This window comes from Eublepharis macularius, chromosome 14, assembly GCF_028583425.1.
Source record: "Eublepharis macularius isolate TG4126 chromosome 14, MPM_Emac_v1.0, whole genome shotgun sequence".
NCBI lineage: Eukaryota > Metazoa > Chordata > Lepidosauria > Squamata > Eublepharidae > Eublepharis > Eublepharis macularius.
This window is the reverse complement of record NC_072803.1, coordinates 43,593,121-43,619,451: the sequence shown is the minus strand read 5'-3', so window position 1 is coordinate 43,619,451 and position 26,331 is coordinate 43,593,121. Positions and strand designations below refer to the sequence as shown.

General features: G+C 43.5%; 1 protein-coding gene across 7 annotated transcripts in view; it reads left to right on the top strand.

The window, feature by feature from the left end:
- EXD3 (exonuclease 3'-5' domain containing 3) overlaps positions 1–26,331 on the top strand; it is a 185,511-nt gene that overhangs the window by 27,101 nt on the left and 132,079 nt on the right. For all 7 annotated transcript variants that reach the window (XM_054997558.1, XM_054997559.1, XM_054997555.1 and 4 more), the window contains exons 3-8: positions 9,332–9,396; positions 10,128–10,295; positions 11,174–11,341; positions 21,442–21,495; positions 21,733–21,872; positions 23,133–23,233. In XM_054997558.1, coding sequence (XP_054853533.1) covers positions 9,332–9,396; positions 10,128–10,295; positions 11,174–11,341; positions 21,442–21,495; positions 21,733–21,872; positions 23,133–23,233 — 696 coding nt within the window. The remainder of the gene's footprint in view (positions 1–9,331; positions 9,397–10,127; positions 10,296–11,173; positions 11,342–21,441; positions 21,496–21,732; positions 21,873–23,132; positions 23,234–26,331) is intronic.

Here is a 26,331-nt window from a genome sequence, read left to right as displayed (position 1 = left end):
ATGTGTAAGATGACCCCCCCTTTTTTTGATGGCATACCTGTGAAAAACCTAGTCTTGCAGTCGAGTAAATATTGTACTTCTATCTACATATAGCACCTAATAAGCAAGCATTGGAGGAAGAGTTAGAACAGTAGCAGCCAGAATGGAAGTGGTGGTGTCAGCTGTAATAATGGGAGTGATAACAGCACTATGTGTGGAGGGAGACCTGCTCCTTCCATACCAGTTGCAGGTCTCCCAGCAAAATAACTCCACTGGTCCCACGGCCTGAGCATGAGAGGGAAGACGGTTGAAGGCATCTTTGGATCTTCCTCCTCTCTCCTCTTCCTAGTTCAGGAGTGAGAAAGCAGTACCTCCCCATTGGCCTGTGTCCTCCCAGTGTATGAAGGTAGCATCATAGGCTGTACATGTTTCTTTCACTCCTTGCCCCCTTATAGGGAGAACCCACCCCCCACACACACACAGGAGGCCAAGAGTGGCCATCCTTAGTTCTTGCCCAGGCTGGCATAGGCTGCCTTCCCCTCCCCATCCTTGTCAATCAGCTGCATGGCCTCAAGGGGCTCCTGAGCCATTAATCAATTGGATCTGGGGTCAGGTTACCTTAAAGGGACCCGGTCCATATTAGCCGGCTGGCTGCTGACATCTCCTTTTCCTCCTCCTTGCAACCATTGATGATGGGGGAGGGGCAGGGTCTCTTCACCCTGGCAAGCAGCACTAGTAAGAAGTTGCAGCATCCCAACTGTGCCATAATTTAATTCACATAGGCACTGGGAGATCCTGTGTCCTCTTACAGAATGGCAGAACATACAGGAAACTGTAAATGGATCCCAGCAATTGGCTTTGCGAAGAAGCAGGTGGAGGCAGTGAAACTGGGGGACTGTTGGGAAGGAGGAACCAAAGAAAGGGTTGTAGGGTCTGGAGGAGATTCTGCGAATTGCACCTGAAGGTGCCTGAGGAGGAAGAACATCAGAAGAGCCCTGCAGGATCAGGCCATCTAGTCCAGCATCCCTGCTTTCAACTTTGGCCAACAGCCAAATGCTTCTGGGAATTTCAGACACAGGGCACAAAGGCCAGGCTACTTGTTCTGCTGCGTCTGGTTCACAGTGAGATATTTTATTTCTGTAAAAGATAGGGATGCTCGATAGGGATGCTCTTCTTTAAAAAATGGATGAGCCTTGAAAGCAGCACCCAGCCAATCTAAAACCATCAAAAACAAAACAGTGAACAATTAAACAGAAGACACTACATTGGGAAAAAACCAGCAATTGTATCTCTGCTAAAATTATTTTAGCCAAACCAAAATGACTTTCACAAGCTTTCAAAATAAAAACTTGGGAGCCAGGCATCTTTTCTTGGGAGGCAATTTCACAACTTTGGGGCCACTACTGAAAATGCCTTGTCTTTCACAGCAGCCCACCATACTTATAACTGGTGGGGGGCACATGGATCAGGGCTGGGAAAGATCAGAGTATTTGAGTTGGTTTGTACAGGAGGAGGAGGTTCTTGAGGTATTTTTGTGTATTTAAAGGTCAAAAACAGCACTTTGAATGGGACTCAGAACCCAGCTGGAAACAAGCGGAGTGTTTCTAGACTGGAGCTCTGTGGTCCAAGTGGCTTGCCCTTCTGAGCATCCTGTCTGGTACTGAACAAGTAACTGGGAGAGTCAGGTTTGAATTCCTACTCTGCCATGGAAGTTTGCTGAGTGACCTTGAAGCACAGTCAGTCTCTGTCATCCTAACCTACTTTGCAGGGTTGCTGTTATGGGGATAGAAATAGAGGAGAAAGAACGATAAGCTGCTTTGGGGGCCCCATTGAGGAGAAAAGTGGGGTATAAATGTTTAAATCCATCCATTAAACAACTATGGATCAGTCATAGTTCCCGAGCACTTTTCAAAGTGCCCCACTTACAGCTCATTTTAGTAGCCTAATCTGGAAGCTGCTAGGCATGCATGATAAGGTTATTTATTTAAGTGGGTAGCTGTGTTGGTCTGCAGTAGAACAACAGGATTTGAGTCCAGTGGCACCTTAGAGACTGACAAGATTTTCAGGGTGTGAGCTTTTGAGAGTCAGAGCATCCTTCTTCAGATACAGGGTTTTTTACACAAACACACACATATGCTTGTGCATATGTATTTTCATTCCTCAGGATTATTTATATATTCATTTATATTGCACCTTTCTCCCTAATAGGCATCCAAAGAGGCTTACTTCATTCTCCTTGCCTCCATTCTATCCTCACAACAGGTTATGCTAAGAGTGTGTAACTGGCACAAGCGTATCCAGCTTCCATAGCAGAGAGGTGCTACTGGACTCTTTACTATCTTGCTACTACAGACTTACACAGCTAACTCCTCTGGATCTATAGCAGAGAGGGGGTTCAAACCTGGGTTTTCCATATCTAGATCCTAGCCCGACACTCTAACTACTATACCATGTTATACCATGTCATGCAGATGTTATACATGAACTTTAACTCCTGGAGTTAATTGCTATGGATACTCTTGGCCACCACTAATTTGTCTAACACTTTACCTTGTCTTGCTGGATCCAGAACAAAGTTTTTCTAGTCCAGCATTCTGATGCCAAAAGTAGCCATCCAGATATCTTTGAGACACTTTTGCCACTGAGTTACACTTGAAAATGGGTACCCTACCTAAAATGGTACCCTACCTGTTCAGTGAGTACTAGCAGATTCTGTCCAAATTGCAAGTCAGTGTTCATTCCATGCATGAGTTTGAGTGTACGTACACCTTAATGTTCAACAAGAATTCATAGGGCTTCTTTCTTTCTTTAGTATTAGGGCCTTTCTATGCTACTTTTGTCCCCAAAGGGTCCCAAAGCAGTTTACAGCCATTTCCAAGTACATAGCAGCAAATATAAACAATAAAGACATCAAATGCAAACAAGAGACATTAAATGCATCCTGGATGGGATCTGATTCACTTGGCTAGCTAAAGTAGTCTTCAAGCTGTCAGCCATGTGCTAAGGACCAAGACTAGGGCCGTTTCCAGATGGCTTACCTGCCTCCGGAACGTTGCGCCACGCTCTTGCCCTTTGGCTAGTACATTGGCCGTGCCCAGGCTTATGTACCTGCAAGCAGATGGAAGACAATTTCAGTCCAGATGGTATTCAACTGCTTTTAGTGAGTTTAGCATGATCTTCCCAGTTTCCTTCCTTGCCAAGCCCTGTTGCTTTGCACAAAAATAGGTGCTGGGATCAAGGCTTTTTAGAAGGCATGTTCTTGGAAGACAAACTTCCAGGTTCCTGTGTCACTGCCACTGGGGATGGTAGCTGCCTGTCTTTTCTAATCAGGCATCTTTTGTGTGTTTATCTGATGATGAGGGGCCTCTAATAGGGTGTGATGGAAGGGACCCAGAAGGAGGGCCTGTGGTGGCTCTCGGTGGCACTGGTACATAGGTATGGAACTTTCCTAATTTCAGGCTTGTAGAGTTTAATTGCGATTATTCAGTGGTGATGGAAGTCCACTCTGAACAAGCTCAGGTGTGCCCTTTTATTATCTACTTGTTCAGTCCTGGATCTTGGACATGTTGGGAGTGTGTTGCACAAGCATAATGTCTTTCCCACATTACAAGGGAGCAATTTCATCTTGAATGGGGCAAGAGGGTGTGAGTTGCAGGTGGGTTTTTACCCTATTTCTGTGTAGGTATAGTAGTCTAGTATTCTGTTTTCACAAATTGGTTTTGGAAAGCTTTGCAAGTAGAGTGCAGAGCCTGAGGTTATGCCCTATTGTTAATCTCTGACAAGTAGCATTCAGAGAAATACTGCCTCTGTACGTGGCGATTCCATGTAACTATCATTTCTAATAACTATTGGTGAACCTCCTACATCTATGAATTTGCTTAATCCCTTTTAAACTCATCTATGCTACTGACCATCACCGCATCTTGGTGCAGAAAATGCTATAAATTAATTCTATGCCGTGTGAACAAATATTTTATTCTGTCTGTCCTGAATCTGTGTTCTTTTTTCCTTTAGAATTGTCTTTTCCGAGTAATTGATTATTCATATTACTTCAAGCCAGTTAACTTTTTTTAATGAGGTGACAGCCCCAGTATGTAGTGCATACGTGTCTTTACTTATATCTCTGGACTTAAAAAACAGCTGGATCTTTTCCCCTCCTCCTCAAGTCTGTCCTTCCTGCATTTCTGAGAAGCAAGTAGGGGGTGTAAAGAATGTTGAAGTGTTTTGGCTTTGACAGAAAAGGAGAAACTGAAGAAAACAAGAGACATGATCTTAAGAAGCTGCTGACCTTTTTTGCTGTAGCCGGGTGATATTTTTCACCGCTTCAACCTCCAGGGAGGAACAGCATCTTTCTGCCCCCCCCCCCCCCCGCACAGCCTGCCCCCCAAAGAGGCTAAAGTTCAGCTTTTATGATGTTCTCACTCTGGGCTTGTGGGAAAAGGGAATGCTGCATTCCCATCATTAGGTCATTTAAGTGCATAAAACAAGAGACTCTAACAAGCTAGCCTTAGGGCATGGGGTCAGAGAAAAATGAAATGTAAAACATTTTTAGAGAAATGCTTATTGAAATGCATTTTTAAGGGGCCCTACAGCAGGTAGGAAAGAAAGATCTCAGGGTAGCATAATTTAGATTTAGTCTGAGCATGTAAGGCCGAAGGCTGGCTTTAAGCAGGAGATGGCAAATTTTAGAGTGCCCTTCAAATGGTCAGTTATTCCATCTGTTCACTTTGTTTTTTCCTAAATAGGGGCAGGGGTGCTCACCAATTAATTTTCCAACCTCAGGTGCCCAGCAGTGCTTTCCTAAGCGGAGTTGCACCTTTCTAAACTGTCAACTTCAGTAGACACAGAAAACTGTATCTCATTTTAGGATTGCACTACAGATGTGTTAGGGCAGGGCTGCTTTAATTTTGAGTTCTTTCTCCTAGTGCAGCCCTCATATCTCATTGCTTGCAGGCCTGTAAACAGTTATAGCATGGGAAGAGAGAAATCTATGAAGAGTACTTGTGTAGCTGCTATAGCACAGTAGTTGTAATCTGGAAAGTCTCTGTTCAAGTGCCAGCTTTGTCACCAATTCACTCAGTGGCCACAGGCAAGCCACTTTCCCCAGGTTGTTTCCCCTCTCTTCTGCAGTATGGGATAATAATGCCGGAGCCTCCAGATTGACAGGTTGTTTACATTTGATTATTAGGGAAAGACCAAGACTGTTTTACCTTGCTTGTGAGTTCCCAGAGGCGTTTGGCTGAGTGATACTGGCTAACAGACTTTGGTTTGCTTCCCCTAGGTCAATCAGTGTTTTTATGGGCCAGGTTCACTCTTTATTGGCCAACAGGTAGCCATGCTGAGTGTCCATAAGAGATTCGCAAGGGAACTTGCTTTGGGAATGTCTGGAACCTCCAAGACCAAAAGCCAAGCCAGCCTACGAAGTGAACAGGCCAAACTTGCAGCAGATGTAATCTCTCAAGGGATATTTTGGCTGGGTTCTTTGATTCTCTGCTTCGTCTTCCATCCCCTCCCTTCCCCATCTGACCAACAGGCCTTTGTCCTTCTCAGTCTTTCTCTGGCGGTCTCTCCTGGCTGTCCTCCCCACAAGCCGTCCGCATTAAACAATACCATTTCCAAGACAAACAGCAAATTCATCGGAGAGGCTGACCTGAGAATTTGGAGCCGCTGGCTTCCTAGAATTAAAAGGCCTGGGAGTTGTTGGGCTGTAAGCTTGCCAAGCTGGAGACAATGACTTGGGTTCCATTTTCCTCCTTTGATATGAGCTTGAATGCTTGTCCCAAGTGGGCAACAAAATGCAGACTTCAAATAGATGAGAATCGGTATTCTTGCACGGTTTTCTCTCTTCCCCTTCGTAAGGTCCAAGCAAGATCTGTTGTGTTAGTCTGTGTGAGAGACTCAAAGTTGGGACTTATCAACTGTAAGCCTTAAGCGACTGAGCACAGGGAGAGCTAAATATATGAGTCCCAGCAGGATCAGGGCTCCATTTCCTTTACCATTTTGCAGGTGAAAGTAGGCACACTGTCCTTTTAACACCATTGTTCTCAGCGATGATTTCTTGAACGTATGGATGAGCATGTGCACACACACTCTGCTGGAGGTTCTTTTTTCTTCGTAGGCTGTCCCAGGTTGGCTTCGACACCAAAGCCTGTTAGTAAACTGACCCAAACAGCTTGTCTCTCTCTCCCCCTGCCCTGTTTTTATCGTTGCATGATAGAATGTTAATTTCAGAGGGGTCGTCCTGTTATTCAGTTGTAGCAAAATTAAACAGGAATCCACTTTAAAGGCTAATAACCTTTATGATGTTATACTTGTGCTAGAATAAATTTCCTCAGGATTCAGCAGGTTACTGGCCTGTTTAATGTTATTGAGACGTTTAGTGTCACTGGTTGTGCTAACTGCAGAAGAGCCGCAATTAAAATACAGTTAGGAACATTTGCTAAGTGGATAAGGTGAACATGACAGGCGATCAGGCAACCAAGAAAGACTCCACTAAACCTTAGTCTGGATATGGTTTTGTGCCAAAAGGTGACTTGATAGCTGATACCTTCACCAGCTTTTTAAAACGATCCTTTAAAAGGATTATCTCTGTTTCTGTCACTCAGATATTTGTCTTGTTTCTTAACAATTGTTCACAAAGCTGTTTACAGAATAAAAGAGAGCTCAGTACAACAAATCAAATCAAAACATTCATCGAAACAAATCAGAAAGAAGCAGCAGGAGGTAGATCTTTATTATGTTAAGGAACATGTGTGTAAAATTAAGAAAAAAGAATTAAAGCTTTTAAAAGTGGGAAGAATTCTAAAAGCTGTTTTATTTTTTGCTGATTTAAAGGTAATTTATTGAGTTTATTTATAGCCTGCCTGCCTTACTGAGACACAAGATGGATTGGAGTTCAGGAAAAAATGTAATCATACAGTGTAGAACATTGAATGAACAATGTAGTAGGACCATGAGTGCATAATTGAATGACAGTGTGAACAACAAATGGCCCAGGCTAGCATAGTGTGAGCAGTGCAAAATGTGGGATTACAAAGGTACAAGGCAATGCAGTACCCATTCCCCATTCCCATATGCAGACACCCTTCTGGACTGTTCTGTGAAGTACTTGATAAAAGGGCAGGAGAGTAAAATGAGTGGGCCGCTTGTTTTTTCCCCATTTGGTTGACAGCCCAGCTTGTAGTATATCTTAGGCAGGATTGGATTTGGGCTTCCTTCTCTGAAACCTGTTTGAATTTAACAGAGGCTGCAACAGGATCAGTGTTTTATGACTATAGTTCCAGTCCCTTTTTTACAGCTCCATTTTGCTGTCTCTTATGTACAACATATGTATGAAATTCCATATATAATGGTACATCTGTATTGGCCACATATTTCTGTAACTGCAGCTGAGATCATATTTCTCACCCGAACTGCTGTGAAATGTGATCCCTGGCTTGCATTTCTTGTTCTTCCGCAGAGCTGGCCACAGTTTGTGAGACACACCAGAGGTCAAGTGATGTAGAATCTGGAGGGCTGGAATTCTGCTTTCTATGGAATGCATGGTGCAGAAGCTAGAAGACTGGCCTAATTCTTACAGAGGTGGTAAACCTGGATCTAGACTGTGCTATTTCAGATTGCAAGTGGAGGAGGCTCTCATACTGATTTTTAAAAAAAATTCTTTTCCACTGGCATGCAGCTTTTCCATGTGCAGGCAAACAGGCTAGACTTAGAACCTTTATATGTGACACTGAGGTGTTTGTGCAGTGAATGTTTTATTTTGTATAGTATTCAATCATATGAGTCCCCACCTGGATCTGAAGTGGTACAGCCTAGATATGGGCAGATCATCTCAATGAGAATGAGGCCTTTGATAAAATGGAAAAAAGGGGGAGCTAGGTGCTTGTCAGTCATCCTAGTCCTTGCATTTATTGGTCAGAATTTTGATAGGTAAGAGGAAGCTGAGCAATTGGGTAAGCATCCTCTTTTCTACTTTTTCATTGCATTTTTTTAAAAAAACTTTTTTTAGCCACCTTTTTTAATTGAAAGCTGAAATTTTGGGAAACAGGATTGAAATATTTTAAGGGAATAATATTTATTTATCACTTAATTTAAAAGCAGCCCTTTATGGTAGGCCAGAGTTGCTATTCTTATATTGCAAGTCAAGGAGGGGATGCTGAGACTGAAAGTATGTGTCTAGCCTAAGACCACCTAGTGAGTTTGTGGCAGAGGTGAGATTTTAATGAGGGGCCCTCCTGGATCACAGTTCACTCTCTTAGCCCCCTGTGCTGCACATAGTTTCTTCTGTCTGGAGTGGAAAGCTAAGGAACAGTCACTAGTCAGCAAGGGTTGCCAACTCTGGCTTGAGAAATTCCAAAAGATTTGGAAGTGCCTGAAGAGGACAGAATTTGGGGAGTGGAAGGAGCTCAGTTTGGATGTGATGCTGTAGAATCCGCCCTCTGAAGTTGCAATTTCCTCCAGGGGAATTGATTTATGTAATCTGGAGATTAGTTGTAATTCTGGAAGAACTTCAGACACCAACTACAGGTTGGCAACCCTATTCAGCACAGCAGCAGTGTTTTCTCTAAACAGACCCTCAGTTTTTTGTGGCAAATGGGCAGTGTGCATGTGACCAGCCCTGGTAGTACCCCTGACGACTGACACACATCCCCAAACTATCGTCAGTTTCCTGCTTGACTGACAGGAGAAAAACAGGATGCTGAGAGGTGTTTATCGCAAGGAGCAAGATAAGCAGGCTCCCGGGCATTTCTAGAGGAATTCAGAAGCTGGGGTAGTCGTAAAGCACGTGGTCTGCAGCAGGACGGAGTTGAAAGAAAGGAAGGGCGTCATGTTGAACTGTCCAAGCCTCTTGCTAGAACCACCGTCATCAGCGAGCGAGTGAAGCATGTGCTTCAAAGCTTGTATCCGGAGATCCTGTGATTTTTCCCATAGGAAAAACGACCAGTTCACCAAAGGCCTCTGAAGCAACTTAAAAAAGGAAGCAAATGTGCATATGTACCAGCACCATGTCAAGTAGCAGTCAGGGTCTGCCTGGAGGTTTTGCCAATAACTTGCTGGATGGCATTGGTTGCACCCAATAGAAGCAAAGTTTGGAGGTGGGATAGGGAGGCATTCCTGATCCAAGCCCCTCTCTCTGGCTAGGATTCATCATGGTTGGAGTGGAATCATAGATTGGAGACATCCCACTTTGAGAAAAGAGAGGGTAGGCTCCCCAGAAGCCTCTGTGCTATTTGGATAGAAAATACCGGTGTGTTTGGGCAGAAGCTCAGAATCTGGTGTGTGTGTGTGTGTGTGTGTGTGTGTGTATAGCTATAGCTGTGAATAAAAATTGCCACCTTTTTTTTCTTTCCAGATCAGAATCCACTCTCATTGCAGGAAAATCTTCAGTCTCTCTTGACAAAGAAAGAGATGAAAGAGGTGAGACCAGTACTGTACTAAAAAGCAAAATAAATAAATCCCCACCATCTTTAATCTGAATGAATTATGCAAATTATGAACATTTGCTGGAGGATTTTTTGTTATCGTTGCATAATTAGGACTCTTATGCTAGCAGGGAAAGGAGCTGTGTTGAACAGTGATGCTCTGTTCATATCCCTTTTGAGCCCACCTTTACAGCCATAGGGCTAGGAATTGGCTTTTTGGGGGGGGAAATGGATAGCTGGATGCCCACGTGTCTCAATTTCATGCTAGATACTATATTCTGTATTTGGGCAAGTGAAACTATTGGTACAAACACAGGCACTTGGCCCTAGTTCTGAATGGGAGTAGGTGTACTTCATCCAAAAATCATTAACATTCTGAAACAGGAGGAAAAGTGATTTTGCAACCTGCATAAATTATACAAATTGAGAGTTTTTGCCTGCTTTCTTAACTTTGCCTGTTTCTGCAATTTTTACCATGCTGTTTTTTGCTATACCTGTCCTCCACTGACAATGTTATTCAGTGGCTTCTCTGGCTTCTGAGATTTCAATAGGTCTTGCCACATACTTCCAAATGTATCTGGTACCCATGAGGGTAGATACTTGCTTTAAAACAAAAAGAGCTTAAAGAAGCCAAATTCTGGACTCAGTAGCACATTCTGTGTTCTCCCAAAATCATAGCCCTGGATATAAGATGTGGCAGATAAATGTTCTTCCTTGTTTCCACAGCTCAGGGAGGAAATCTGGGTGGCCTTTGCAACCCTCAAAGATCCTGCAGAGTGGCTTTTGGATGTGCTGGAGGCCAGCAGTGACTGGAAAGGGAAAGGGCATTCTCTGGCATATCACATTGCCTATGAACTACAGTTTTGGATAAAGGAACATGCCAGCAGCCAGTTGGTGAGTGAGTGTGCTCTGTAACCAGGTAGAACCAGGTAGATTTTTGTGCCCTGCAGGCATGCCCCATATTTATTACATCAGCTTGTTCTTTCCCAAAGAAACATATAGTTGTTATGTATAGTCCTGGCTCTACGTCTCTCCTGAGACCTTGGATGTTCATGGAGGATTGGGGGAGGGTCCTCATCACTGAGCACTGCGCTTATAAATAAGTGATACTTTTTCTTCTGAATGCTTTCAGAGCTCATCCTAAGGTCAGAGAAAGAGCTCTTGCCTTTCTTGGGACAAGCACAGTGAAGAATATAGTCTTACCCAACAATTGCATATCTGGATGCCTATCCAGCTAGTCCAGCGTCCTTTTTCCAGCAGGTGCCAACCTGATGCTGACAGGAAGCCCCCAACGAGGGCATGAAGGCAACAGTCCTCCTTCCTGTTGGCCATTCCTAGCATTGTAGTCATACTGCCTCTGAAGATGGAGGTTTCATTTCCCTGTTGCTAACTTCTAGCTATTTGTAAGCTTCTCCTGATCCATGAATTAGTTTTTTAAAAAGCTTCCAAAGCTTTAAATGGCCATCACCATATTTGATGGCAGTGAATTCTACAAGCTAATTTTGTATTGGATTATGTGTCAAAGTAAGATGCTATTAAACTAAGAAGGGAGCAAAGCAGTCACTGGTAGAAACAAGAATGAGATACAGAGTCAGACTTTTCCCTTGGCTGATGTGATCTGAAAAATAAGTAACACCGGGGCTAGTGTGCAGGTTTTTTTCCCTCCCAGCTCAGCTCCCTAAAAAGGTTGTTATCACATCACTCTGAATCTGAAAAAATTGCCATGCATAGACTTCTTGAATTTATCACTCTCTCTCTCTCTGATCTCTCAGTCTGGGTTCAGGTTAAGGAAGCTCCAGGCCCGTGTGTTTCCTGTGCTTGCTCAGTGCCACGTCAGCCTGCTGGACCTGCTGATCAGCATCTATCAGCTGCATGCTGCAGATCGCTGCGACCTTCTGGGCCGCATCAGCTATCTCTACCACATGGGCAAGTTCAAAGAGGTGTGTCATACCCATTGCCATGCCTCCCCCACCCAGTTCCTAATCTTCCTGTCTTTTATTTAGAATATCTACTCAGAGGGAATAGCCAGACCTTACTGAAAGAAGGAGCACTGATTTCAGTTGGCCAAAGCAGTGGTCTCCAACATGGTGCCTGTGAGAACCATGGTGCCTGCTAACACTCTCCCTGGTGCATACCAAGTGCTTTTAGAAAGTGGGCAGGGCTAGGTGAGGCTTTTGACAGCAGGGCTGCGAAGATTAAAAAGCATCCTGTATAACAGAGCTTCTGCCTGAACTTCTGAAGAGTTATATAACCTCAATTAACATTTTGTGGTTGGCTCAGCTTCCTGTGGCAGTCATTCTGTGATTGTACTCACCACCTTGTGTCAGAATTCCAAAAGTGCCTACAGGATTAAAAAGGTTGGGGACCCCTAGGCCAAAGAGTGATTTGTTCAAATCCAGGCCTGTTTTTTTGATGCTGGTTTTAATAAATACTAGTGAATTAATTATTGCTTTTAACTGTGATCATAGTTTGTTGTTGGTTTTTAATGCTGTTATTTTTAATGATGCTGGTTTTATGATGGTTTGTTGTAATGATGATTTTTGTGTTGTGTATTTTTTATGGTGTATAATTTATGGATGGGAAGGCAGGATGCAAACAATCAAATGAATTAATAAAGCTCAGATAAGGCTCAGGTAAAGTGGCATATTGCTGTTTTCCCATGTTGACATCCTTACATTTGGAAAAATAAGCTTGTTGTAATATGTTATTTCATCCACTACGTGGTGGTGTTGCTTGTTCCTGGGTCCCAGAATAGTGATTTCAAGTTTGGAGAAATGGTAGCTCTTAACATCAGAGGTGGGGAGATTCAAAGGACGAGCTGTTTTCTAGGCTCTGGGCCAATTTCTTGGGGCCTGTGCTTTCAGCAGTAAACGCATCCAGCTGTATCGCTCGGCTCTGTCTCGCCAGCCGCAGGAGAAGGGCTTTCTTCCCTTTTTAAAAAGAAGTGTTGTTTGTCACAAAGGAGGGTATCTGATTACAAGTGTGTAACTGCGTGTCTGCTCATAATTTTGGGTAAGAGAGATTTGGAGCATGTTCATTTGGTACGCTTGTTGCTGAAATCTAAGCTGTGCAGCAGAGTCTGTGGAGGGAAAGGAGCTTTGAACAGATGCACTATTAGTGTTTTTTAAAGATCTCATATCTCCTCCAAAGCTCATGGCAGAGTACTTAGGTCACTCATTTTATCATCACAACAGTCTAGTGAGGTAGATTAGGCTGAGAGATGATTACTGGCGTGAGGTAACCCTGTGAGCTTCATGGCTGAGTGCGAACTTGAAGTTGGATCTGCAAGGCTCTGGTCCAACACTCTAACCACTGCACAAAACTGTTATCTGTCCACATAGTAATACCGAGTGCCCAATCCTGAGTCAGATGAGTGGTCCATCTGTCTTTGTGCTGTCTACTATAAACAACATCTCCAAGTTCTCACATTAAGGCTTTCCCTAGCTCTGAGCAATTGAGTTCTTGCATGCATAGCATCTATGTGGTTTAGCACCCATCGTATGAGATTCTTTTTCCTTGGACATATGGCAACCTCTGTTATATAACAGTTCAGTGCACACCAGAAACCATTGCACACACTGAGAAATGTGCTGTACAACAATTGAATTTTTTCAAAAGGAGTGGGCCAACATCTTGGTTCTCTGAATCATTAGCTGCTATAGAAACAAGACCTCAACCACAGTGTCCTCCATATATACAATTACAGAGATCCTTACTTTATTATTGAATAGTTTCAGTTGGGATGGTATGTCAGACAGCTGCTGTGGGCATACTATTGTTGTTATTTCTAAACACCTAAAATCTGTTAGGTGCTGTCCAAAGAGGCACCCTTTGCACAGGTGTACGAGCTAAATGTTAGCCTCCCTCTGTGTTTTCAGTGTTGACGATTGGTTTCTGAGGGAACCAAGATGGCTGCCGGTAGGCCCTTTTTTGAAACAATGCTGGAATTGAGCAGACTTTGAGGCTAATATAGCGGCAATGAATAGGCTGGGCCTGTGCTTCAGAAAGAATGAGGGGCTAGGCAGAAGGCAGGCTAGTGTTTCATCCGCATCTTATGTTACACTTCAGCCTTTCAAAGGGTGTCTGGCCCTGCTTGAATGGGCCTCTCTTGCGCTCCCCAGTGTGAGGATGGGGCAAACAAAGGGGACTCTTGTCACTGGCCGGCCCCTTTAGGGAAGAAAAGCCATTGTCATATGAACAGGAGCAGTCTGGCGTGCTTCAGTGCCCCCATGATACTGCTAAGTCCCCCTCAGCAAAGGACATTGAAGACCCTGTCAGCTTTGATTAGCGGGGTCTCATGACTTAATGTGCCACGATATTTCATGTTGAAGGGGTGGCGGCCGTCTTTGGATAAAATGAATGCCCTCTATTGTCTATTGAGTTATTTTATTTACATTTTTAAACAGCTTATAAAGGTAAAAAGATAACTGTGCATTTTAAAAAGAAAGAAAAAAGCTCCATTCCTTTAGCTTCTGGGAGTTTTGGGGAGGAAAGGAGTACATTTACAGGTCACATACAGTAGAACTTGTTTTGAAGGCCAGCAGCAGAGTCTCTGTCTCTCCCCTCGCTTTTGTTTAATAGCTGTATATTAAATTCTAAACAGGTGGTTGTGGAGATGGGCCAAGGAAGAAGTACAATCAGTTGCCATTGTTGTTGTTTATTTCTGACAAGTAGAATTTTTGGGGATCTGGAAAAGTATTTTGTTTGGTACTTTCTAGCCTTGGAAGATGATACTAATCGGTTTTCTTCATGGTACTTAATGAAGACAGGGAAGGATATTTTTAATGCTACTTTTGTTCAAAGATCAAATGCTGCTTTCCATCAGACATTTGAGTATATTTTTAGTTATGGGACTAAAATATAAGGATGCCAGAGGCCAAGCAGGGGTGCTGGGGTGGGGGGAGACGGGGGGAACCCACCTCCTGTATCCATGCTTAGTGCACTCCCCTGTCACGCCAGAAAATGCCGTCATTTTTTGACACAACGGAGGAATCAGTGTGTGCAGTGAAGCTGAGTGCTGGAGGCAGTTTTCACTGAGCTCCAGCACACACCATCGTGTTGGGAAATGAGCGTGATGGAGGAGTCAATGTGAGCACTGAAGTGGAGCTCAGGAAAAACCGCCTTTAAAGGGGCAGTTTTCACAGTGCTTGGCTTCAGTGCGCGCTGGCAGTGCCTCCATCTCTGGTGCAATGGGGCAGCACAGGAGCGTGCACACACACCTCCACTTCTGTGCCTTCCCTCTCCACCCACTGGCCAGGTGAGAGGGCCTGGAGGCAGAGGATGGCAAGACCACTTAAATAACACATGTGTTCCATGGAGCTCATTGTAGTGCACACAGGGATTTTAAAAATTGAACCCAGACTGTGGTTATAGTGCCATACACTAACCACTATACCACAATGGTTTTCTTGATACCAAATGGATTTAGCTTTTTTTTATATATTTAAGAAGCAGAACTTATCATATTTAAGACTGAAATTAACTATGCTGTTTATTTTGATGATCTGCATTTTCATTTCCCAAAAGAGGCTTCCCCCCCCCTCCCCAGATCACTGCTAATATGCAGCTAGATGAGAATTGTGCCCAGTGCTAGCTACCTACAAAGCTAGTTTGCAAGGGCCCCCTGGGATACAGGGCTTTTCCATACACTCAATTTATTCCTGATTTTCCTAGCAGTCAGTCCTCAAGCATTGGAATCAGTTTGGGTACAGTTCTTCTGCATGTCTGCCCTCTCTTCTTTTACAATGGTAGAGTCTGTTTAGTTTGTCCTGTACATACCTTAAATAATCAGGATTTTCAAGTGAGGGTGCTGTTGTCATCAGAGGCATCAAAATTTTTATTTTTTGCACATACTTATAATGTTTTATCGATATGAGGGCTGATTTTTTAAAAAACAAGATCAAAAAAGAATGCATGGGGAAGGCTTTGCATGGGGAAGCCTAAAGGGGAGCAGCTTCACCACCTCATGCTTAAGTACCCCCCCCCCCAAGCTCCAAACTGGAAAGCCCTACTTGGTCCGACTCAAAGCTCGGAGGTGGGCTGGCACTGACAAGGCAAACCAACCTCTATTTAGAGGGAGCCCAGAGCAGAATCAGCTGTGTGCTTTTCAAACTGTGCTGCTTTTCTGGCACTAGAAGTAGCCAGTGCCACTCCCCCTTCCTTGGGCCCCAGGGTTTTAGCAATTTATTTTTAAAATTGTCATTGTCATAGTTTTAGATGGACCTACCTTTGTAATAATACATACAGCAGATTCTCTAAATTTCCAGCTGTCTTTCTTTTAAAAAGTAAGTCTTTAGCTCCTTTTCTTGCAGAGATATAAGGAAAAAGGCATATCTCTGCAATGCAACAGGCTAGAGACTTACTTTAAAAAAATTAAAGCTGGGAATGCAGAGAATCTGCTGCATGTATTGTTATAATTGTAGGTCAATATAATGCTATGAAAATGATGATTTAAAATAAGAAAACAAAACCTGGGTGGGGGGGAAGGATTTGGGAGGAGGAGTGGTTTGATGATGATAAACCTCCAATCATCGAAAAGTAGGCTGGAGGTAGGTGGGAGTAGGTTGGAGAAACAAAACCAAAAGAAACATTACTCACAAGGGAAAAAATCGATTCAAAATTGGCTTCCTGAAAAATATTGCGGTAAAAGCGGTTTCAAAAGTACTGGGAAAAAACAAAGGGAAGCCAAAAAAACAAAACAAAAAACCCCGAAGTGAAAACTAAAGGCAAAAAAATGCATGCAGAAATCTGGGGTTAAATCGAAGCAGTATGGGACCAGAAAAAACCCATGTTGAAAACCCCTCAGACTTGTTGCAATCCATAACTCAACCCACTGGTTATCAATCATTCTTCAAAGGCCTCCTGCAAGTAAAAATCTATGACAGCAGTGAGAGGGCAGAGTTAGAACTGATGCTAAGTTTTGTTTTTAATTTGCAGAGAGTATTGCTTTACCTGGGAGAGAATTCAGAAATAGTGCTGCCCCACCCCCTTGCATCTGCAGTCTGAAAGAGTATAATTTATGCTGCAAGTTCTGGACTGTATTACCTCAATTCCACTCCACATGTAGACCAGGCATAGTATATCATATTAGCTTGAGAGATGCACGATGGGAATGTTTTTATTGGTCGTAAGATCATTCATCTTGCTCAAACTTGAATGCATTTGTTAAATTAACCTTGTGAAAGAGACTATCTCCCCTTACTTCGTATAAAAATTATTTTTCAATCACATGCACACATATCAAAATTCCCTGCTCAGAGAAGCTATATAAAATATGCAAATAAATTTGTAACCTATTTGCATAATTTGTTCTGCTGCTAATTGTGGGCACAGCATACTGAAGTCTTGTCTCTTACCCCTGGAGGTCTTGTTTAGCAACTCTTCTGTGGCTTTTGAGATTTCCCTGGTGTATCTTCATTGCCATGAAAGCTAAAAAACTTGAGATTTTTAAAAAGGAAGGCTGAGATTCCCTGAGAGCTCTACTCATTACCAACTTGCCAACCAAGCCCTCCTTTTCAGATCTAAGCATAATTGCAATCCTTCAAACCTGTTTTTACAATCATACAGACTAACAACTAATACTCATCATTTTTGGCTGGGGTGTGGTATGTTCTCAGAAAAGCAAAATTTGCACAGCCTCACACAATCTCCTGCCATTTGGAGTGCTTATTAATAAATGACACAGAGACAGAGTACTGAAGGGTTTTCCTGACCTGCCTGGCCGATAACTTCCTTTTTCAAAAGGTGGAGGAAGCTACAAGGGGCTCGGCCATACTAGACTTGATATTAACCAACAGGGAAGACTTGGTAGATGAGATGAAGGTGGTGGGGACCTTAGGGGGAAGTGACCATGTCCTCCTTGAATTCCAGTTGCTGTGGGGAGCCGAGGAAGTTTGTAGCCAGTCTCGTAGGTTAGATTTTCGTAGGGCCAACTTCGATGAACTCAGAGGCTTGATGAGAGCCATTCCGTGGGGGAGTGTGCTGTAAGGGAAAGGAGCGAGTGAAGGGTGGGCCCTTCTCAAACATGAACTTTTGCAAGCTCAAGCCCTCACTATCCCAGCAAGACGGAAACATGGTAAGGGCTCCAAGAAACCGATGTGGATGTACAGTGAGCTCCAGAATAAGCTAAGAGAGAAAAAGGAAATGTTCAGGAAATGGAGAGAAGGACAGACCTCTAAAGAGGAGTATATGAGGGTTACTAGAGGGTTACTAGGCACTGCAGATCAGCCATCAGAGAGGCCAAAGCTCAGTACGAGCTGGGTCTGGCCAGGAGGGCTCGCTACAGTAAGAAACACTTCTACAGATATGTGAGAAGCAAACACAAGGTAAAAGAGGCAATTGGACCGCTGTTGGGAGTAGATGGAGAAACTCTGATGCAGGACAGAGAAAAAGCAGACAGGCTTAATGAATTTTTTGCCTCTGTTTTCTCCCTGAAGAACTCAGCCACATCTAGAGATAGTAGAAAATGTGGCAGGACACCTGAGTGGCTAATTGACATTGACAGAGAGGTTGTGGAGAGGCATCTGGCTGCATTGGATGAATACAAATCCCCTGGGCCGGATGGGGTGCACCCAAGAGTGCTGAAAGAACTTTCTAGAGAACTTGCAGAACCCCTGTCCATCATCTTCAAGGCCTCCTGGAGGACTGGGGATGTGCCACAAGATTGGAGAAGAGCAAATGTTATCCCAATCTTTAAGAAAGGGAAGAAGGATGACCCGGGAAACTACAGGCCGGTCAGTCTGACTTCTGTTGCTGGGAAGATATTAGAACAGATTTTAAAGGGATCAATCTGTAAGCATCTGAAGGACCGCTCAGTGATCTGGGGAAGTCAGCATGGTTTTGTTCCTAACAGATCTTGCCAGACCAACCTGGTTTCCTTCTTTGATCGAGTGACCAGCTTACTGGATCGGGGGAACTCTGTTGACGTGATTTATCTGGATTTCAGTAAAGCTTTCGATAAGGTCCCCCATGACATTCTGATGGGAAAACTGGAAGACTGTGGACTGGACTATAAGACAGTTTGGTGGATAGGGAACTGGTTAGAGGACCGCACTCAAAGAGTGGTGGTCAACGGCATTTCATCAGATTGGAGGGAGGTGTCCAGTGGGGTGCCGCAGGGCTCAGTTTTGGGCCCGGTACTTTTCAATATTTTTATCAATGATCCGGATGAAGGAGTGGAAGGGCTGCTCGTTAAATTTGCTGATGATACCAAATTGGGAGGAGTAGCAAACACCCAAGGAGATAGAATTAAAATTCAACAAGACCTAAATACTCTGGAGAAGTGGGCAGCTGTGAATAGGATGCAATTCAACAAAGACAAGTGCACAGTATTACATCTGGGCCACAAAAATGGGAAGCACAAATACTGGATGGGGGATACACTTCTGGGCAGTAGTATATGCGAAAGGGATCTTGGGGTAAGAGTGGATTGTAAACTAAATATGAGCAGTCAGTGTGATGCGGTGGCAAAAATGGCTAATTCAATCTTGGGTTGTATCAAAGGGGCCATAGCATCGAAATTGCAGGAGGTCATAGCCCCTCTCTATACTGCCTTGGTCAGGCCACACCTGGAGTATTGTGTGCAGTTCTGGAGGCCTCACTTCAAAAAGGATGTGGCCAAAATCGAGAGGGTGCAGAGGAGAGCGACGAGGATGATCGGGTCTGGAGACTAAGCCCTACGATGAAAGGCTAAGGGCCTTGGGAATGTGTAGTTTGGAGAAGAGGAGGTTGAGGGGGGACATGATTGCTCTCTTTAAATATTTGAAAGGCTGTCATTTGGAGGAGGGCAAGGAGCTGTTCCAGTTGGCAGCAGCGGGTAGGACGCGAAGCAATAGGCTTAAATTACATGCACAACGGTACCGGCTGGATATTAGGAAAAACTTTTTCATGGTCAGAGTAGTTCAAAAGTGGAATCAGCTGCCTAGGGAGGTGGTGAGCTCCCCTTCACTGGCAGTTTTCAAGAAGAGGCTGGATGAATACTTGTCAGAGATGCTTTAGGCTGATCGTGCACTGGGCAGGGGGTTGGACTAGATGGTCTGTATGGCCCCTTCCAACTCTAGGATTCTATGATTCTATGATAAAAATAACATGGTGAAAGGAAACTGCATAGAATTAGATTCTTGGAGGACTGGCCTTTCAGTAGCTACTAGCCTTGACAACGTCCAGAGGCAGTGAACCTCTGAATATTAGTGCTCGGAGGAGCAACCTCAGGAGCAACAGTCTTTCACTCCTGTGCCTTGTTTGTTGGCCCTCCAGAGCCACTGTGTGAAACAGGATGCTGGCCTGTATATGTGCATTGTGTATAGAAAGGTGTCAGTCATTCACCCACTGACTTGCAGGGTTTATCAGAATTGTGAAGGGGCTTCCAAATTAACATTTGGTATGCAATCTTAGATGTTCTGTTTGGGGCTGTGACTGTACGGGAGACAACCTGCTCTTTATGCACAAAGTCCCAAGTTCAATCCCTGGCATTTCTACTTACAGGATCTTAGGTATCAGGTGCTTGGAAAGGCCGTTTTCTGCCTGAGACTCTGGAGAGCTGCTGTCAGTCAGAGTAGATACACCCAATAGAACATGCTCATATACGACTGCCAGATGGGAAGTTTGTACATCTCTTGGTCAAAGTGAGGGACATGAAACACAATCCTCAAAGGTGAAGCTACTTCCATACCACCCAGAAGATTGAAATTAGGTCAAACAAGCAGAAGAGCCTCTTCTCTTTTTCCCCTTCCGTCTCTCTTTCCCACCCACCAGCTAACCTACCTTATTTGCCTCCCTACCCTTGGCAACCTCAGGGTAGGCCGAGAATGTATAATCGGCCCAAAGTCACCTAGTGAGCTTCCATGACAGAGTGGAGATTTAAACCTGAGTCTCCTGGATCCTAGTCTGAAACTTTAACCACTACACAACACTGGCTTTTGTGGAGTGGCTGCTGCTGAACAGTAGCAAGCATCAGGGCCTGGGTAAGTCATGCAAGTTGCATGGTAGCAAGTTGCCTGGTGGTTGCTGCCAAACCTGGCTGCAATGAGTCCTCCTTCAAAGGCCAAAACAGGCCTGGAAAGGACCCTGTCCCTGCCATTTTACCTACAAAAATCAAGTATTGCTGAGGCTGGCAATAGTGTTGTGGTTGCCTAGCAACAGCCACTGACATCCATTACTTAAAGCCACGGGCATTCCTTTTATCATATGTTTTTTTAAAAACTCCCCCAATGTATTTTCCTGCAAATCTAGGGCTTTCCTCAGGTTTTAGAAAGATGATGTGCCCTGTCTGTCCATGGCTCTAGATTGGGCTGTGATGAAAATTAGATATATTAATATAGCTATATACTCCCAGTTTACTGGGAATAATCTTTCTACATGTTTAATTTAGTTATTTTAGATATTTATTATACCATACTTTTGTCCCCAGAGGTAACATAAGGTGGTTACAATGCATGGTTCTCACCTTCCTAGTTTTATGCAAAATTCCATAACAGAATGGGATTTGAACCTGAGTCTCAACCGGAGTACTAGGTTCAGCACTCTAAGCATTAGCCTGCTCTGGCTCTCTCAGTATTACAGTAGATGACGAGGCAATGTAGGGATGATACAGAACTGCCCCTCCCTGCTAATGAGGGGCCAAACAACTTTGTGATGTAACGTGACTGCAGCAGGCAATGATGGGGAGGGGGTATGTGTGAAAAAACACCAAAGCAATGACCCCAAACTGTTCATTCTTTGGGTGGTGGGGCAGGGGCAGTTCGTCACTTGGAAATGTGTATAGTGTGGAGGTAGCATTGTGTCACAAAGCTAGGAAAGCCACCAGTGGGATGCAGTGTCAGGCTTGGAGACTTCTGTTGCCCCTCACCCACTGGAATTATCTTTGGGTGTGTTGGGAAATTCCCATGACAGCCAGGAAGATGCCATGATGGCTGCAGGGTGCAAACTGGAAGTATATGTATGCGTATGTAAACAGATCTTAAGGTATTCTGTTAATCTTTGCTGTAGTTGTCATTCTCCCCTCTGCACCCATAATCCTTATCTGCCCATTTGTGTTTTCTAGGCTGTCGTTTTAAGCATAAAATTGAAACTGCAGCCAGACCTGGAGGTTGAGAAGGTAAACTTTATTGTCCATACAAAAATCTTAACATGTACAAAAATCGGAGTAAAACCAGGCTTTTGTCTGCTTGTCTGTCTTCTTGGCCTTCTCTGTAAGTTTTCTGCATACAGAAACCTCCTCTCCTGAATCATGCAACATCCCTTCCCCTCCTTGTCCCCATTGCCCAACAAGTCAGCATGCAAAGAAACCACTACTGCAGCAGCAGCAGTGCAAAGCAACCTCTTCTCATCTTAGATGTGTGTTCCATTGCTGCTTCAAGATAAAACAAACCTCGTTGAATCATATGTGCAAGAATACCCCGATTTGCAGCAGCAGCTCCTGCGCATGTTGGACTCATGGTGTGAACCAGGCTTCAGGACAGAAACTATCACAAAGTGGGTGATTGTCTCTCTTTCCGCAATCTGTTGTTTGTTTCATGCAATAGCCAAGTGTTAAATCTTCTGCTAATTCAGGGGCTGAAAATGCTCCATCTAGGCATCCCAAATTCTCTGTGTGTGTTAAGCAGATTTCCATAATTTCTCTTACTCTGCCTTTTTTTTTGCTATATTGCATAAATTATTCCCTTTCTGCAAGTAATCAGGAGGGTCAAGCAGTTGTGTAGGACACCAGATCCCTTTCTCCTGTCCACTGGAAATCTTATTCAGCCAACTCTCTGGCTTCCAAGACTTTAGCCAGCACAGCTCACATATTACAGTTTTTTCAGTCATGAGGGCCAGAAACATTTTGTTTGTCTGTTTAATGAACACTGAGATTCCCAAGAAGTTATGTTCTGCATCTCAGGTTAACTTCAAACTTTTTTCTGCCTTTTCTATGTGATTACATTGTACACCAGCCCTAGATATAAAAGGACTTCATCTGTTCAGAGGAATTGTGTCTCTTGGGTACCAAATGTCAGATATTGAAAGAAGGGATGGATATTCCCATCATACCTTTCTTGTGATGAGCCCCATTGAAGCATCTAGCAGGCTGCTCTCAATAGATGGAACGCAGAGGTTGTAGGAGCCCTCGTGAGGTTCAACATAGGCTGTCTTTAAATACTGTAGCAACTTAGAAACACATTTTAATTATTTTATTTATTTATGTATTTGTCCTTCCCTTCTATTTTATAAAAGTACCCAGGGCAGCTTACAAAAGAAAAATAAGATAAAATCAAATAAAATTAAAAATGACTAAAGATAAGAAAATAAAGTGAATACAAGAAAATAAACAGCAATCATTCAATTCCCTTCCAGTGACCCATTCAAATCTAGCATATAGCCCTGAAATCATTAAATGTAGCCATATTTATTGATTGATTGATTGATTGATTTATAATTCACCTTTTTCATCAAGATGTAAGACAGATTACACATTGTAAGACAATATGATCAATGGCTGGGATATTTAAAAAAATACAATAGGATATAGATTGCAGAAATTTGAAATAAGCATAAATCCAAATACAGAGCTGAAACAACATATAAGGAATTTGGCATGACATATTAAATGATGCAGTAACTAACTACTCAGTAGGAGCACACTTACAGCAACAGACAATACGAAGTAGTGTAGTCTTTAGTCCCTGCACTGATAAAAAACTAAAAAAAATAAGTGAGAGAGATTGTCAAAATATGTCTTTATGAGTTCTTTCTCAGGCAGTATCGAGGCTTGCCCAATATAAGGCCCGATAAAGTCAATCGTAAGATGTTGAGCAAATTGGTCTTCAGGTTTCTGGACAAGTACAGCCTAGATCCAGGTAAGCCAATATGATTATACATCGAAACAAGTATGCACCATTTGTTTAGATATTTATAATCTGCATTTCTCTGCAATGGGGAACCAAAGGGACTTACAACATGGTTTCCATCCCACTCCCGTTTTATTCTCACAACAACCCTGGGAGGAAGATCAGGCTGACAGAGTGTGATTGCTTGAAACATGCTTCCTTGACAGATTGCAGATTCAAACCTGGGTCTCCCAAAGTCTGCTCAGACGTTGTAACCTCTACAGGTTACTCTGAGAGAGTGTGATTGAATGGAATCCTCCTTCCTACTTGTGGAGGAAAGAGGTACATCCCCTGTGAAGCAAAAGGAGGGGAGGACAGTAAGGGATTTTGTGCAGCATTTCTCTCTGTAGGCGTGCTGCCTTCATAATCCTTCACGAGTCCTTCTGTGTTTTGTTTGTTTCTTTATTTGCTTCATTTATATGCCACTTTTCTCCTCAGTAGAGACCCAAAAGAACTTCCATCTTTCTCTTCTCTTCCATTTTATTCTTATAACCACTTTAGGAGATCGGTTAGGCTGCATGTGTATGAGTGGCCCAAGGTTGCTTACAAGCTTCCGTGGCAGAGAGGAGATTCAAACCTGAGTCTTCCAGATCTAGTCTAACACTCTAACCAACAGAGTATGTAGTTAAAAACTGTGTCTGGACTGTTATCATTTTATTTATTAGACATGTATTTTGCATTTTCTCCAGGAAGTTAATGGTGGTGTACATTAGGTTTTCAGGCAATCTTCCATTCAGACACCGATCAGGCCAAAGGCTGCTTAGCCAGGTTCTGGCATTATGTTCCTTCAGATCGTGCCGACAGTCTGCTTGTGGGAGAAAGCATGATTTGAATGTTCCCCAGTCTAGAAGTTTCTTTACTTATGGAAAGTTATCATGCCAAAAAATAAGGCTTCTAGTTGAGCTGTGTCCTTGGCATACTCATTTCTATGTGCAAGGAATGTGTGTGTATACATACATGTGCGCACTGGAGCATTGAAATATGCACTCCTCCACTCCACCTTCTTTTTGATTGGCTGCCTGTTTTGTTGTTAAAGCACTGACATTTTTAAGTGTGCAGAATTCTGCATCCAACATCACTTTTTGCATTGCGTTCTGCGAAATCATAGCTTATGCACAACGCTGACTAACAGGTTCCTTAAATTTAAGCGCTTGAATTTTCAGTTTGCCTAATTCCAGAAACCCAGGCTGGATAACAAGACAGCTAAAGCAGCCAATGGAATCCATCAGAACATATAGGATATTAAATTGGGTCTGCTAATTGGCCACAGTCAGTCATGTCAACACTAGAGGGTAGGAGTGAGCTGCCCTGGAACTTCTGCAGCCTGAGCATTCTGTCTTGTAGGTTGGTGAAGGAAGCTGGGCTTTCACCTATTGTTTGTGGTTTAGAATGATGTCTGACGTGGCAAACATGCCACAAGATTGATGGAATCATTCCCCCTCAAGGTTGTTGGGTTTTTTTACAGTTTCTCAAGGTTATTTGACACAAGAGTGACACAAGGTTATTTGACACAAGAGTGACACAAGAAATTAAGTGCCCAATCCCTCAAGATGTTCCCTGCACCAACCTCACTGAAATGTTTCATTGAGGCTGGCCTAAAAAAAATCTCTGGGAATCACACTCTTAGGAATTTGTGGTTGCTTTTGTAGAGAAGAGACTCCATTAGTGTCATTTTGCACACTTTTGTGGTAATCAGATGCATGCACCAGAGAATGTGGCTGGTGCTCCGGTACATGTGACATCTCTTTTCTACTTCTGTGGAAACAGTGGGGTCCTCCAGACATCCATTGCCAACTCTCTGATGCATCCACAGCTTCTCTCTCATGAACACATCAAGCTGTCATATTGAATCAGCCCTTTGGTCCATCAAGATCTGTATTTTCAGAATGACAGCAGATCTCCAGGGACTCAGGCAGAAGTCTTTCACATTGCCTACTGCCTGATCCCCTTAACTGGAGATTGAATCTAGGATCTTCTGCATGCAAGGCAGATGCTCTAGCACTGAGCCACAGCCCTTCTCAACTGCTGCTGCCTCCTTGAGCACACTAGGATCATCATGGCCGCAAGAGGTTGCCAGATTCGGGCACAGTATAGTGTAGTGGTTAGATTGAAACTTAATCCTTACTCAGCCATGAAGCCTCACTGGAGTGACCCAGGGCCAGCTGCTCTTCCTCTCTTTCGGCCCAATCTTCTTAACGGAGTTATCATGAGGATAAAATGGAGGTGGGGAGGGCATATATGTTACCCAGGGCTCTTTGGGGAATGGGTGGGGTATCAGACAGACTTTAAAAAAAATAAAGTTGTTCAGTGTTCAATAAACCTCTCAGAATTTATTTCAGAGGGGCTTTGGTTGGGGATTCCATTCAAGCTGATAATTTCCTTTGGAAACAAGTATTTATTAAGCCAACCGAAGTTTCTGGAATTAAAGAATTAGATGGATGCTGTGTGTATTTCTTCCCAAGGTAGTTTTGTGTCTTCAGCAGAACCCTATGGTAAGCTGTTCTTATATTCTGCAGGTGGTAGTGGGAGGGGAGGCTGGTAGCTTGAATAGTCTCCCATTTAAAAAGAAAGCATTTTCAAATGGCTTGGCTTTCTGGATGTCTAGAATATTGTGTGGATTTTTTAATGCTTTAAAAATCAGAGGAGTGTGTGCGGATGAAACCTTGTAAATGCATCTTGTGGTACAGTGAGCTAAGTGTTTGAATTGGGACCAGAGAGATATGGGTTGATATGGGGAGGAGCCATAAGTTCATGGCAGAGCTCATGTTTTGTATGCAGAAAATGTCAGTTTCAAATCTCTAGCCTAGGATGCAGCGATTGGAAAAATTAGTCTCCAGGTCTTGGAGAGTTGACATTCATCGAAGTAGACAACACTGAGTAGAGGGACCAAAGCAGCAGCTTATGGGTGGGGGGAGGGGGAGGGGGAGTCATACCAAGTGATGGGAAATACTCTCTGCCTGGGACAATGCCTGTCAAATACACAAATACGGAGCTAGATTGATGGTCAGTATAAGACAGCTTTATAAGTTCATTCCTTCTCGGCATGACCCACCTCTTAGGGCTATTGT